Source organism: Rana temporaria, chromosome 3 (assembly GCF_905171775.1).
Source record: "Rana temporaria chromosome 3, aRanTem1.1, whole genome shotgun sequence".
NCBI lineage: Eukaryota > Metazoa > Chordata > Amphibia > Anura > Ranidae > Rana > Rana temporaria.
The window spans coordinates 431,687,821-431,703,452 of record NC_053491.1 but is presented as its reverse complement, the minus strand read 5'-3'; the positions used below and the strand labels follow the sequence as shown (position 1 = coordinate 431,703,452).

The 15,632-nt window shown below is 43.9% G+C and overlaps 1 protein-coding gene across 4 annotated transcripts in view; it reads right to left on the bottom strand.

The window, feature by feature from the left end:
* TECR (trans-2,3-enoyl-CoA reductase) overlaps positions 1-15,632 on the bottom strand; it is a 71,961-nt gene that overhangs the window by 8,273 nt on the left and 48,056 nt on the right. For 3 of the 4 annotated variants that reach the window (XM_040346345.1, XM_040346344.1, XM_040346342.1), the window contains 5 exons: positions 15,219-15,334; positions 13,607-13,712; positions 7,966-8,038; positions 6,079-6,122; positions 3,739-3,808 (listed from right to left, as the gene is read on the bottom strand). In XM_040346345.1, coding sequence (XP_040202279.1) covers positions 3,739-3,808; positions 6,079-6,122; positions 7,966-8,038; positions 13,607-13,712; positions 15,219-15,334 — 409 coding nt within the window. The remainder of the gene's footprint in view (positions 1-3,738; positions 3,809-6,078; positions 6,123-7,965; positions 8,039-13,606; positions 13,713-15,218; positions 15,335-15,632) is intronic. The other variant, XM_040346343.1, reaches the window with a different exon arrangement.

Here is a 15,632-nt window from a genome sequence, read left to right as displayed (position 1 = left end):
GGTTGCCTCCTCCAGTATCATTAAAGGCTCATTCTACTAGGGCCATGGGCGCCTCCTGGGCAGCACATCACCAGATCTCTATGGCTCAAGTTTGCAAGGCGGCAACCTGGTCTTCTGTCCACACGTTTACAAAATTCTACCAGTTGGACGTAAGAAGGAATACTGATACAGCCTTTGGGCAGGCAGTGCTGCAGGCTGCAGTTTGAGACCCTCGGATTCCGGGGGCTCCTCTTTTTTGAGTTAAATTTAAAATTTAAGATTATTTTTCTCAACTAAGTTGGATTTATTATGATTTGAGTATTTCTCTAAATTAAATCCTTTTGTCTTGGAGATGTTCTCCCTCCCCTCATTGTGAGCATTGCTTTGGGACATCCCACATAGTAATGAATATGCTGCTCTGTGTCCCGTGATGTACGATAAAGAAAAAGGGATTTTTAATACAGCTTACCTGTAAAATCCTTTTCTTGGAGTACATCACGGGACACAGAGCTCCCACCCCTCTTTTTGGGGACCATTTTGGGAGGCATACTGCTTGCTACAAAACTGAGGTACTCCTCCTATGGGAGGGGGTTATATAGGGAGGGGCATTTCCTGTTTGAGATTGCCAGTGTCAACACCTGAAGGTACTCCATATAACCCACATAGTAATGAATATGCTGCTCTGTGTCCCGTGATGTACTCCAAGAAAAGGATTTTACAGGTAAGCTGTATTAAAAATCCCTTTTTTTACAGCTCAGATCGCTGTAAAAATGACAATGGTCCCAAAATAGTGCCAAAAGTGTCCGATGTGTCCGCCATAATGTTGCAGTCACAATAAAAAAATGGGTGATCGCCGCCATTACTAGTAAAAAAAACTAAAATATGTAGAAGAATACGTATCGGCCTAAACTGATTACGTATCGGCCTAAGGACGTCAATTTTGTTTGGGAGCCACGTCGCACATGCGCAATTGTCAGTTAAAGCGGCGCAGTGCCGAATCGCAAAAAGTGGCCTGGTCTTTGGCCAGCCAAATGGTCAGTGGCTGAAGTGGTTAGCAGCAAGACAGAACAACAACAACAAAAATACAGAAAAACGTTTCAGATACTCTCACTAAGTTCAAAACCATTTCATTAAAAAATACAGAATAATTTTATTTCACAAACATCTGATTAAAAACCAACAATTAAAAGATTTGGTACATCACGGGGAGTGCATGGATAAATTTTGAAAGGGCTTGTTCAGGTTGACCCTGGCACTACATGGTTGTTAGTGAATTCAATGAAGGTGGAATAATCAGTCTGTAACATGTATGGTCCCCTTTACATTACACTGTCTGTAAAGCCGGCCATAGATGGCTCAAATCTCAGCTGGTTCCCCAGGGCCCAGCCGAGAACCAGGTATGGGCAGGCCGACTGTACCCAAGTTGATTGATCAATCAACTCAAGTACAACCAGCCTGTCAAATTTGTGAATAATCACAAGAAAACGCCAACAGGCTGGTAGCCGGCTTAAGAAGGATTAGGAGCGGTCGTTTTTTTAATGGCATGATCACCACTTGAAAGAGTTCTCTTCACTTTGCCTGAGTAACACCTTTTTTCCCCCCATTTTGGATAGAGCAAGGGCAAGTTATAACCCCTAAAAAACATATTCCAAAACCCTAAAATTAGTGTAATAAAATATAAGCAGCGCTGTAAACAATGTAAGATGAAATATCCGTTTTCACAGGTATTCAAAAATAATGCTAATGTCCATAAACATCACCATGTGACAAAAGTGAATATGTGCACAAATTCCAAAAAATATATATAAAAAGTGTTTAAATATGAATTAAATATAAGTCCATAAAACACATCAAGTAGGTTTGTGAAAAAATAATGATAATAGCTTCCAATCTTCCACCACACCCGGTGTCAGTGAATCCTCTCCCGTCAGATGCAAAACTCACCAACTCAAATTGCCTTACACGTAAACATGTACAAAAAGACCTGACTGGTAGGTATAGCAGATAATTCCAGTTCCAACCAATTCACTGCCAGAAAGCTCCGCATTTAAAAATAAAAGAAGTGCTCAAAATAGCGCGATACCGTAAAATCAGTTTAATAACACACTTGAATCTTCAAATATAGCACTCACATGAATCTCAAAAAAATAGAGCAATACACTGCACAGCAAACACTCGTTTAAAGATGAACGGAAAACAGAGTACATGGGTCACAGCAGACCCAAGGTGTCAACTGATCGCTCACCACCTCCCCGCTGTTCCTTCCTGGATCTCTGCTTCCTTGATCGGCCGTGATACGTCACACAGCCACGCCCCGACATGTTTCGTCATAAGACTTAGTCATGGGAGAGGATTCACTGACACCGGGTGTGGTGGAAGATTGGAAGCTATTATCATTTTATCACAAACCTACTTGATGTGTTTTATGGACTTATATTTAATTCATATTTAAACACTTTTATATATATTTTTTGGAATTTGTGCACATATTCAATTTTGTCACATGGTGATGTTTATGGACATTAGCATTATTTTTGAATACCTGTGAAAACGGATTGTGATACATTTGCCTATATGTCTCAGTTTACTGCTCCCTGCTAGCCAGGTTATTGATGTGCTAATGTCCCCTCACTATTTCTAAAGGTTAATTGATCTATTGTGTTGTGTGAAGGAGAGCTGGGTTTAAGTGGCTTGTGTTAATTATTCTGATTGCTTCATTGTGGTAATTATCTCTCTATATGCGGGGTCGAGCGGTCTGGTTGATGTATTCAGTACAGCTAGTGCTCAGCGTCATTGATGTCATTGTCTAAAGAAAATGTGTTTCAGCATCGGCCCCGTCGTGTCTACCTATAATCTGTATGGAAGCCCCAGTGTGAGGGGGGCGGAGATTTGTCATTGTAACAGTTTTGGAAATGACATATAAGCTGTGTGTTATAACATTAAAGTCTGTGTTGTTCAAGCAGTAAGCTGGTCTCATGTGTGGCTTTCTGGGCGATTCCAGGGATATCCCTCCTCGTGGAATATTGGGGTGATTTTCATTATGGGAAGAAGGGAACGTTGACGGGGATATCATACCGATACCGTCACACGGATATTTCATCTTACATTGTTTACAGCGCTGCTTATTTATTATTACACTAATTTTAGGGTTTTAGAATATGTTTTTCACAGTTTGATTTTTTAAAAGTAGCTGCTTCACTCTTTTGCCAATTTGATTATCACTATTTGTTCATAAGTGCAGTGGTGGGAACACAGAAAGGGCGGATTTATCTTTGTTACCATTATTTACAAGTTATAACCCCTGTCAGATATTTTTTTTTTTCTGCCATCTGTCCTTTTGCAGACTGTCCTTTTGTTTATAGCGCAATAAAAATGAAATCCGAGATGATCAAATACCACCAGAAGAAAGCTCTATTTGTGGCTAAAAAAGTATGTAAATTATTGTTTGGGTACAACGTCGCATGACCGCGCAATTGTCAGTTAAAGCGGCACAGTGCCGAATCGTAAAAAATGTCATTGAGCAGCCAGGACTCAGGTGGTTAAACAGCCCACGATGCCATTGGCTAAACTAAATTGTAGAATATAATTATTTCCCACAAAGGACCCATCCAAGGTTTTTGCAATCTAGGAAAAAATCTGGTGCAAATAGTTCTTACAGAAATGTATCTATTCAGTGAGTGTGGCAACAAGAAAGTAACCTGGAACAAAAGTAGAAAGTGAACAAAGGCTTCATATCTTAATAAGAAGACTGCATTTCACCTATAGACTCACCAGCTGGCCTCAGGTTCCTCAGAGCGATGTGTATGGAGAAGTTACCCAACTGACAAAACTGAGAAGCAGAAGAGACAAATTATACATTTAGGTTACCTCTTCCAACATTACTCAACATAAACAACATTCCTTAATAAATTTGGAAAAGCCAGATCCATATGCTTAATGAATAAAAATGGCCATGCAAACATAATTCCCCCTCCCCCCTACGGTTTGCTGCGGTCACGTGACCACTAACCCTTGGTCACTTCCGATTTCTCTGAAAACTGCTGTTAACAAAAGTAAGTGACCTGAGAAACCCCTGCATGCACAGTAGAGGACAAATTGTAAGGTGACCCCAGACTAATGAAGCGTTGCATTTACTGTAAAGACCAGGGTGCCAAGACTTAAATAAAGCCTCTGTGTTACAAGGAAAAGTCACGTGCTGAGACTAATGAAGTGATGCATGCACAGCACAGGAAAAGTACGACGGGCCCAGAAGCGATTGCACACACCTTAGCAAAGCAACAGGCCAATAACAGATCAGCATGCAAAAAATCCAGCTCTACCAGAAATAAAAACAATACTTCCCTACCAAGACCCTATTAGCCGGATTCAGGTAGAGTGGCGTACATTTGAGCGGGCGTAGCGCAGCTCATTTGCGCTACGCCGACGTAACAGAGAGGCAAGACCAGTATTCACAAAGCACTTGCTCCCTAAGTTACGTCGGCGTAGCGTAAATGGGCCGGCGTAGGCCCACTTAATTCAAAGTAGCAAGGCAGTGGGTGTGTTGTATTATAATGAAGCGTGACCCCATGTAAATGAAGGGCCGAACGAACGGCTCAGAATCACGTCGCATATACTCCCTAAGATACAACGGCTCAATGCGTACGACGTGAACGTAACCTACGCCCAGTCCCATTCACGTACGACTTTCGTAAACGACGTAAAAAACGACGGCTGTTCCGACGTCCATACCTTTGCATGGGATGCGCCTCCTTTTTGGTGGTTTATCTTTACGCCGGAAAAACGCCTTACGCAAATGGCGTAGATTACAGTGACGGGCGTTAGTACGTTCGTGAATCGGCGCATCTTGCTCATTTACATATTCGATGCGTAAATCAATCGAAGCGCCCCTAGCGGCCAGCGTAAATATGCACCCAAGATACGACGGTGTAGGAGACTTACGTCGGTCAGATGGAGACAGATTTCAGGCATATCTTATAACAAGAATAAGGCGCATAGATACGACGGTGCATCCGTGAACTTACGCGGCGCATCAGAAGATACGTCGGCGTAAGTGTCTGTGAATCTGGGCCTATGTATTTCCCCCCCTGCTGCCCAGCTTCCTTAAAGAGGTTGTAAAGGCAGAAGGTTTTTAATCTTAAGGCCCCTTTCACATTGAGGCGTTTTTCATGCAGTACAGCGCTAAAAATAGAGCTGCTATACCGCATGAAAAAATCATGCCCTGCAGGCTTCAATGTGAAAGCCCGAAGGCTTTCACACTGAAGCGGTGCGGTAGCAGGACCGCTCCAAAAGTCCTGCTAACCGCATCTTTGGAGCGGTATAGGAGCGGGGTGTTTACCGCCCCTATACCGCGCCTTCCCATTGAAATCAATGGGAAATCGCGGTATTAACCCTTTTTCGGCCGCTAGCGGGGGTCAAAACTTTACCGCTAGCGCCAGAATATCGCGGTAAATACGACGGTATAGCGGCTATCCGCTGCCCAATGTGAAAGCAGCCTAATGCATTCATTCTATGCATTAAGATATAAAGCCTTCTGTGGTTAGCATCCCCCCTAATACTTACCTGAGCCCCATCTCTATCCAGCGAATCCCTCGGTCCTCCAAGACTATCCCTCCGGATTGGCTGAGACACAGCAGCGTTGCCAATGTCTCCCACGGCTGTCAAAGTCAGTTAGCCAAATCGGGAAAGAGAGGGGGCATGGCCGACCCACAGCTCTGTATCTGAATGGACACAGGGAGCTGCAGCTCGGCTGGCACGGGCTCGAGGGCACTCGACAGGAGGAAGGTGCCAGGAGCACTGAAGAGGGACCTGAGAAGAGGAGGATCTGGGCTGCTCTGTGCAAATCTACTGCACAGAGCAGTTAAATAATATAACACGTTTGTTTTATTTTTGTTTTTTAAAAAAAAGAGACTTTACAATAAATGTAAGTGCGTAAGCAAAGCAGGGGCAACAGGAGGTGGATGGAAGCCAGACGGAAAGGCTCATCTCTGGTTGCCCTTTCAGCATGACACTTTGGAGAATATTCTCTCCAACCTCATTTTCCCTGACTTCCATGTGTGTGATAACCCCAACTTAACGAGAAATGCACCCATAAATACTCACCAGAAATATGATGACAGCAATTTTCACCTGTTCATCTCCATACGCTGTTTAACATAAAAAACAGGGTCACGTCAGATTAAGTACATACTGCGCTTACCTCTTCAAATTTACAGATAAACTACAACCAAAATACTGACAACCTGTAATAATAGAGGGGGGGGGGGGGGCTCTTTTCCAGACACAGAGCTGAAGTTACAGAGGTTACCTGTGGCACCACCTATTAAAATAATCTATTACTGCAGCAATGATGAAACGTTCATCTGCCATGTTTGTCCACCAAGCAGCTAAATGGCTTTTTTTTTTTTACACCTTAGGAAGAAGTGAGGCAAGGACAGAGTGTACACCTCACTAGGCTTTAGAACCAACAAAAAGATCACCTACTACTCCCAGTCATATGGAGGCGATACATGCATATGTAGAGAGAGGAACCAGGAAGGTGAGCGATGAGAACACAGCTGATAGGCAGCACTGAGATGGACAGAGGAGAAACGTGTCCCGACTTGAGTTCAGTAGAGAACTGATAACTAAATATCCAAAGATCTTACTTATAAATAAGGCGGACTTCCACTTAAAGTAAATATGGTATGGCACTTGCTAGAAACCACCATTATAAATTACACAACTATACCCAGCATCTTACTCCATGAGGATTCAGTTGGTATAAAGGCAAAAAAACTTTCACTCCCATCTACATCTTACAGATATACATATATTAATGTAGATTATTTACAGCAGGGCTTGACAAATTTGCTTAGAATCCAGGAGCCAGATGAATAAGTTAAGAGACAGTTTTTTTAAATTAGCTGCCCAGAACCCGGAACTGCATGTCCGGAGTGTAGGGCAGCAATTGCTCACGCCTGATGCCAAGCGGAAAAAGACTGAAATAAAAAAAAAAAGGTAATTTTTCTTCTCCACTGATGTGCGCTGATAGGCTGCACGAATGGGCACTGATGGATAAACAGCACTGAGATGGCATGGATAGACCGCACTGAGATGGCATTGACAGACCGCACTGAGATGGCATTGACAGGTGGCACCGACAGGCAGTACAGAGATGGCACTGACAGGTGGCAGTGAGATGGCAACCAGTGGAACTGATAGGCAGCACTGAGATGGCACCGACCAGCAGCACTCCCTGCCCACAGCAGGTGTAAGGAATGAGCGATCGATCAAGCAACCCAAACCCCAGCTGTCAAACTGGGAAGATGTCAGCGGTGGGCGGGCAGTGAGAGCGAGCTACGCTCATCACAGCACCGCCCACCAGGGGGGGGGGGGGGGGTTCGTTCGCAGAATGGCGAGTGGATCACGCTCCAGCCTCAATTTTGGCCAGCCCGACCGAAGTCCGGGCACCCGAGGGGGGTCGGGGGGGTGGTTTTAAAGGGGCAATGTGGCAGGCATTCAGTCTGCTGCTGCAGTGTAAACCAGGAGCCAGGATGCAACTTTCAGTCGTCATTGCGACCTGACGCCTGGGTTTTGTCGAGCCCTGATTTAATTAACACCTGTAAATTTTTCTGAATGTGTTGAAGTGTTAAAGAGGAGCTCCGGTTGTTTTTGTTTTTTCCACTCCTGAAAGCCACAATCTGACCCCCTCTAAAGTCTGAAGCAGTAAATTGGCCCCGTTTGGCAAGTTTGGAGCCCCTGGTCTAGAGGATGCTGGAATCACTTCCTTACTCTTTCCCCTGTCTCTGTTACTCCGCTCTTATTTTTGATACTATGGATTGTGGGCAGGCCCTTTCTGTCCTCAAATACAATGCAGAACGATTGGTCCTGCATTGTATTGGTTGACATCAGAGTGCAACAGCTGGACAGAGCGCCCAAGAGAATATGACGGATTTGTATTGTTACTAAATGCATGAAATCACAGAGTGATAATGTATAAACACTCACCTGGAGGTGTATAGAGTGGGTGATTGATGTAGTACGCCATCCAAGCAGCAAAGCCCCAGTAATACATACAGTTCTGCAACACACAATAGGATTAGGGGAACTTCAAGCAAATAAGAAAGCTAAAACGTTTCTTAGAATTTTGGCAGCTGGATTTAAAATATTGTTTAGCCTTTCAAGCCTTCAATCACTAAGCTGTGACACATGATTATGCGTTGATTACCTGAGTGGCTGTTATACAAGATTTCCGCTGACTGGCTGAGATGGAAATCATGATGTCATCTGCCTGCCTCTCCGCTTTGGCCAATCAGAGAAAGATTTGTATTTATTGATTAAAATAAATGGCAGCGACAAATTTACCGGACTTATTGATACCTACTCTAACTTGCATGATTACAGACACACCTCTGGACAGCAGCATTGTCAGTCTGGGGGAAGGGTAGCGTTAGACTAGCAGATTTAGACGGACTTTACTAACAAATTGAAGCTGAACTCCAGCTAACACTTCATAAGCAGATACAGCAAAATGTTTTACTTCCTTTGGGATAAAGGTTTCACATAATTGAATGAAAGCCGATTGTTGTTAAGGACCCCGGTCAGTGTTAAATGGCTCGTCTCAACCCTCTGGGTTAACTCCCTGGCGGTAGAATCTCAGATTTTAGGTGCTGAAAGCGGTACCATTATTTTGCATGGGAATTTGGCATTTTTCCCGCGGGGAAAGGCATTCCTTTGAAGAGGGGAACATGGTTGACGGCCGGCTATGGCGCGTCAAGCGTTCCGAAAATAGCCGGAGTAGGACTCGGCTCTTCACGGCACTTGCGCACAGACTAGGAGCTGACTGCGCAAGCGCCGTGAAGAGCCGAGTCCTATTTCGGCTATTTTCGGAACGCGTGCCGCGCCATAGCCGGCCGTCAATCATGTTCCCCTCTTCATAGGAACGCCTACTCCCCGCAGGGAGTCTGAAACTAAACGAATGGATTAAACTGAGTACAGCGGAAAAAAAAAAAATAAAGGCATACTGTAGCTGACGCTAGTATGCTGGATGGCATGGTAGACAAAGAAAACATTTTTTTTAGGGTGAACCCCCGCTTTAAATCTGTCCAAACCAGAGTCTAGTAGACATCCCGGGTATGATAAAGTTTGAAACACAAAATCATAAATTATAATATAATAACTAACTATAAATAATTATAACAAATAATAATATAATACAAATTATTTAATAATGTAATCAAATCAAAAACACTGACATTTTCTCAGTTCCAGAAATGTCGCTGTTATTACTTTTATTGTTTGAAGACGAATTTCCCCACAAATCGCTATCGCTCAATTCTGCAAATGATTCAAATTTATTATCGCCGTTTTCTAGCTGCTCTAAAACCACTTTTGATGTAAAGGGACACTTTTGGTTGCTATGGACAATCACCAGTTTCCAGGCAGAAAGAACAGTTTTTATAACATAAAATTACATGCAGGACACCGGACAGACCACTAGGGACAAAGGGGATGTGTATTTGAAACAGTACTGTAATCTGTAAGATTACAGTGTACTGTATCTATACTGTGTTTTTATTTCTTTGAATTTGGCGCCGGAGCTCGGCACTGTGAATCTAGCGAGACACGGCGGCTTGCACACAAACAGCGGGGAGACATTGCAGGATCCTGGGGACAAGGTACGTATGCTGCACCAGGATCCTGCAATGCAATCCCGAGTCTGGCTCTTGTGTACCGCTAATGGTACTGAAATTCCACCCCGAGCCAGACTCGGGAATACCGCTACGAAGGTTAAAGGAAGATGAAAAACACCAGACTTATTGACTAGATCACCAGGTGAGAATGTTAAAAAGCCAAAAGAAAAAAAAATGCAACCACTACATCTAAGAATTGGTAAGCTGCAATTTAACCACTTAAGACCCGGACCTTTAAGCAGCTAAAGGACCTGGCCAGTTTTTGCGATTCGGCACTGCATCGCTTTAACTGTCAATTGCGCCGTCGTGCGACGTGGCTCCCAAACAAAATTGGCATTCTTTTTTTCCCCACAAATAGAGCTTTCTATTGGCGGTATTTGATTACCTCTGCGGTTTCTATTTGTTGCGCTATAAACAAAAATAGAGCGACAATTTTGAAAAAAAATGCAAAATATTTTACTTTTTTCTAAAAATAAATATCCCCAAAAATATATAAAACATTATTTTTTTTCTTCAGTTTAGGCCAATACGTATTCTTCTACATATTTTTGGTAAAAAAAAAAAAAATATTGCAATAAGCGTTTATTGATTGGTTTGCGCAAAATTTATAGCGTTTACAAAAAAGGGGATAGTTTTATTACATTATTAATTATATTTTTTTTTACTACTAATGGCGGCAATCAGCGATTTTTTTTCGTGACTGCGACATTATGGCGGACACTTCGGACAATTTTGACACATTTTTGGGACCATTGTCATTTTCACAGCAAAAAAGACATTTAAATTGCATTGTTTATTGTGAAAATGACAATTGCAGTTTGGGAGTTAACCACAAGGGGGCGCTGAAGGGGTTATGTATGACCTAATATGTGTTTCTAACTGTAGGGGGGTGTGGCTGTAGGTGTGACGTCATCAATTGTGTATCCCTATAAAAGGGAACACACGATCGATGATGGCGCCACAGTGAAGAACAGGGAAGCTGTGTTTACATACAGCTCTCCCCGTTCTTCAGCTTCGAGGACTGATCGCGGGACTCCAGCGACGATCGGGTCCGCGAGTCCCGCGGAGTTTCGGACCAGGTCGCGTGCGTGCGCGACCCCACGGCTGGGCTTAATAAGCCACGTACATGTATGTGCCCAGCCGTGCCATTCTGCCGATGTAAATCGGCGTGAAGGGGTCCTTAAGTGGTTAAAGTAGTTGTAACGCCACTTGTAATGTCCCAACAATCCACTCTGGTAGGTAACAATATGTTCCCCACTGTATGTCCTTTATTTATAAAAAAAAAAAAAAAAAGAAGAAGAAAGAAAGAAAAAAAAGATATCTACATTATATCAGAGCGCCTGCCAGCACTCACATGACTGGCAGCCTCTCTCCTCTCCTGGGCTGACAGCTACAGCGGGAGGGGCCAAGAACTCCCGCTGACGTCAGCCGGGAGAAGGGGAAGAGAGAAGCGGCCTGCCATGCTCTAAAATAAGGTAGATATCGGCTTTTTTAAAATAAAGGACATACAGTGGAGCACATATTGTTATTAGAGTGGATTGCAGGGACATTACACAGTTATTAACCACTTCAGCCCCATAAGATTTTACCCCCTTACTGACCAGAGCACTTTTACAATTTGGCACTGCGTCGCTTTAGCCGTCAATTGCGCGGTCAAGCAACTCTGCACCCAAACTAAATTGGGTCCTTTTTTTCCCCACAAATGGAGCTTTTTTTGTGGTATTTGATCACCTCTGCGGTTTTTATTTTTTGCGCTATAAATAAAAAAAAGAGCAACAAACTTTTAGCTATAATAAAATATCCCCCAAAAAAAAAAAATCCTTTATCAGTTTAGGCCAATATATATCCTAAATACATATTTCCGGCAAAAAAAAAATGCAATAAGTGTATATTGCTTGGTTTGCGCAAAAGTTATATCATCTACAAACTATGGGAAAGATTTGTGCCATTTTTATTATAATATTTTTAACCAGTAATTGGGGTGATCTGTGATTTTTTGCGGTACTGTGATATTGCAACGGACAATCTGGACACATTTGACACATTTTTGGAACCACTGACATTTATACAGAGATCAGTGCTATAAATATGCATTGATTACTGTGTAAATGTCCCTGGTAGGGAAGGGGTTAACACCTGTATGCTACTATCAGAAAGCTCCCAATGCATACTTACAATCAGGAGCTTTCCGATTAATGTGACAGCCAATCACATGCCTGACGAAGGGGCCCTGCGTGGCTTGTCTCCGAAAAGTTGCACTCTCTTTGTGTTGTGATCATGCAATAAATCATACGTTCCATGGAGTGCTGGCAAATATTTTTACTGTAACGTGCACCAGTATCCAGCTGGTTGTTGCTACGAGCACCCAAACCCAAGAGCGTATCCAGGAATGTGTGCGATGGGAATATGAAGTACAAAGCCAATCACAGTGGTCACATGACCCAAATACCCACCTCTAGCAGCTTTGAAAGGGTCAGGAGGAGGCAGTAAGGGGCAAATACATTTTTGTTTTTGGGATTAATACCACTTTAATACCGGAAGAAAAGGGTCACTGTCAGAGGAAGATAACTCCATACGGACCTGAATCAGATAATATTGGGGTGCCTAGTCCCTCCCTCTGCAACTTACACATGTGTTTGCAAACTAAACCCCTGTAGTTAACGTGAACTGTAAAACAGGATCATTTGGTTTGTTGCAGGCTGGCTGGTAAGTTGAGCTGGGATTTTTTCTTTGTATTTGTTTGTCATGCGTTTCCCTTCTATGTGCTCCTTGCTGTTAAAGCGGTAGTTCACCCTCAGTGTCAACATTGTACCATAAAATCAGGCATTGTAGCGCGAGCTACAGTATGCCTGTCTCGAATTTTTTATCCCCGTACTCACAGTGTACTGGTACATTATAGATTCCGACTCCCGCGGGGAATGGGCGTGCCTATGGAGAGGGAGGATGATTGACGGCCGGCTCTGGCACGTCACGCTCCCCGAAGACAGCCGGAGTAGGTCTCGGCTCTTCACGGCGCCTGCGCACAGGCTATGCGCAGGCGCCGTGAAGAGCCAAGCCTATTTCGGCTATTTCCGGAGAAGCGTGACGCGCCAGAGCCGGCCGTCAATCACCTTCCGTCTGGATTGGAACGCCCATTCCCCGTGGGCAGTCGGAATCGTCTATGTACGATTACACAGTGAGTACGGGGATAAAAAATTCGAGACAGGCATACTGTAGCTCGCGCTACAATGCCTGATTTTATGCTAGAAGAAAAAAAAAAAAATCTTGTTTATAGGGTGAACCCCCGCTTTAAGGCTTGGTATAGGTTGGGGCAGTTGACCTTTGGTATAGGTTGGGGCAGTTGACCTTTGGTATAGGTTGGGGCAGCTGACCTTTGGTATAGGTTGGGGCAGCTGACCTTTGGTATAGGTTGGGGCAGCTGACCTTTGGTATAGGTTGGGGCAGCTGACCTTTGGTATAGGTTGGGGCAGCTGACCTTTGGCATAGGTTGGGGCAGCTGACCTTTGGCATAGGTTGGGGCAGCTGACCTTTGGCATAGGTTGGGGCAGCTGACCTTTGGTATAGGTTGGGGCAGCTGACGTTTGTTAGTAACGATAAATTCCCTTGAAGAGAAGAAAGAATCCACAACCCAATGTAGTCAACGAAGAATGGGTTCAACCAGCAGAAATAACAAGTCACTGAGTAGAGGAGGTTATCTTGGGCTTGCCTGCAATTTTTTTGTTTGCTAGCGTCCAATTCTCCTGTAGGCAGTAGTTTAATCAAACAGTATTAGAATTCCTGTGTCCCTCGACAGACAAGAAGGAAATAAGAAGTTACATGTGCAGGGTGGGAGAAATACGTTGGGTCGTTCTGCAAAGTCAGATGTCTGTCTGAAAAGTGTAACCTGCAATGTGCGGACTGTTTATTTGCATGTATTATCTCCGATCCACAAATATTACCAAAGAAAAAGCAATTACCTTAAAGATGTTCCGCAGCGGCATTGTACCATGAGAAAACCGATGTACAAACAGAGTTTCCAGTAGACGTTTTATGTAGTGAAATGAATGGCAGATACAGGCTAGGCTGGAAAAAATAAAAATAAAAAAAGGTGAGCCACACACAGGCAAGATAACATTTCTAAATTCTTCTCCAATATGTCCACACAAAAGCTCTGGGATATGCAATTAGCGGACCTCCAGATGTTGCAGAACTACAAGTCCCATGAGGCATAGCGAGACTGACAGCCACAAGCATGACAGCCAGAGGCAGAGGCATAATGGGACTTGTAGTTTTGCAACAGCTGCAGGTCCGCTAATTGCATATCCCTGTTAATCTCTTTCCCTAGAGTAACTATATTCTCAACACAGAAAACGTGAGCCCTGCAGCAGTGGCAGAACTACCAGGGTCACAAAGGTGGCACTTGCGACCAGGCCCTGGCGTTTCACCACTGTCGGGGGGCCCCAATCGCGGTTGCTGGCTGCAGAGCTCTGAGCCGAGAGCTTCTCTCTCATACAGCCCAGAGCCTGCACTGACAGTTCCCCCCCCTCCCTCGCACAGATGGAAGAGAAAAGGAGAGAGAGCTGATCTGCTCCTTCTCCTCCCACCCTTTCCTCCTGTGTGCACAGTGGGAAGCGTGAAGCTAAGCACCTGAATCAATTCAGCCTACTTTCATCTAAAAACCGCATAAGAATAAATGTTTCATTAGATGGTCCTGGCTAACTATATACACATGGCAGTTCTTTGGCTATGCTGTCAGGAGATAGTCACTCTGCATAGAATAGAAGAAATAGAGGGGCTGTACAGGGACACCATCACCAATGTAAAACCAGCTTTAAAGTGGCTGTAAACCCTTTACAACCACTTTAACCTACAGGTAAGCCTAGATTAAGGCTTACCTGTAGGTGCTTAAAAATATCTTCTAAACCTACACGGTTTAGGAGATATTTGCAATGTCCCCGAACGATAATTTCTAGTGAGCAAGTGCCGTCATGAAAGGGTATGTGGTGCCGTTTCAAGCTGGGGTCATGCCATGACTGGTGGCTCCTGCACGCATGTGCGGGAGTGACGTCACGCGACTCCGGCCAGTCACAGAGCCGGAGTTCGAGGGCCCCAGAAGGAAGAGGGGTGAAAAATGGATGCTCGCTGTCATTGAGGAAGACGGAGACATCGCAGGCTTCTCCTGCAAGTAAGTGTCACATAATGGGCTACTTTGCAATGCATAGCATACCATTATGCTTTACCTTTTCAGGGAAACAGGAAGTAAAACCCATCAGGGTTTACTTCCTCTTTAATGTAACCTGTCCATCTCCTACCCCACCGCGTTTCATCACCATGATGAAGACTTCTGTAGGGTGAAGCGTGTTGGAGCAGGAGGTTGACAGATAAGACAAAGCATTGTGAAGCCTCCATTTGTTGCATTAAAGTTGGCGTCACATTAGTGATGGTGCCCGTTTATTTCTTTTTAAAAGTGAAATAGAGCAGGGATGCTTCCCATGGGCTGGCACCTGACAGGCATTGAAGATACAAAAGAGAGTCAAGCTTGAAACAGCATGCTCACTACTGTTTATATAATCTACATAGAATACTCACTGAACAACCGAGTGCCGGCTTGTGATGAAGTCATATTTGGGACCATATATAAAAGGGACACGGAAGTAGAAAAGTAAATAGATGATGAGAGGTCCAGCGTACTCGGTCAGGAATACCTGAAAGCAAGCAAAAGAATCAAAACGTGCTGCAGACATTGCAGGGTAATATAAATCCTTACTCTGATGTTGTTGTTTATGAACACCAATCGCATCACTAATTTAAAGCAAAACTACATTCTCTCAAACAATGACTATTTGTAATCCTTATGCTGCTAGAACTAGTAAATAGATAGGAAGGTACATCATATCATATTTACTGGTCAGAACTTTTCTCCCCCCATTTCTTTGGTTTCCAGGCCTAGGCACATGAGGTCATACATCCCAGGAGTCTTCAGGAGGGGTTTTCTAAGCTAAG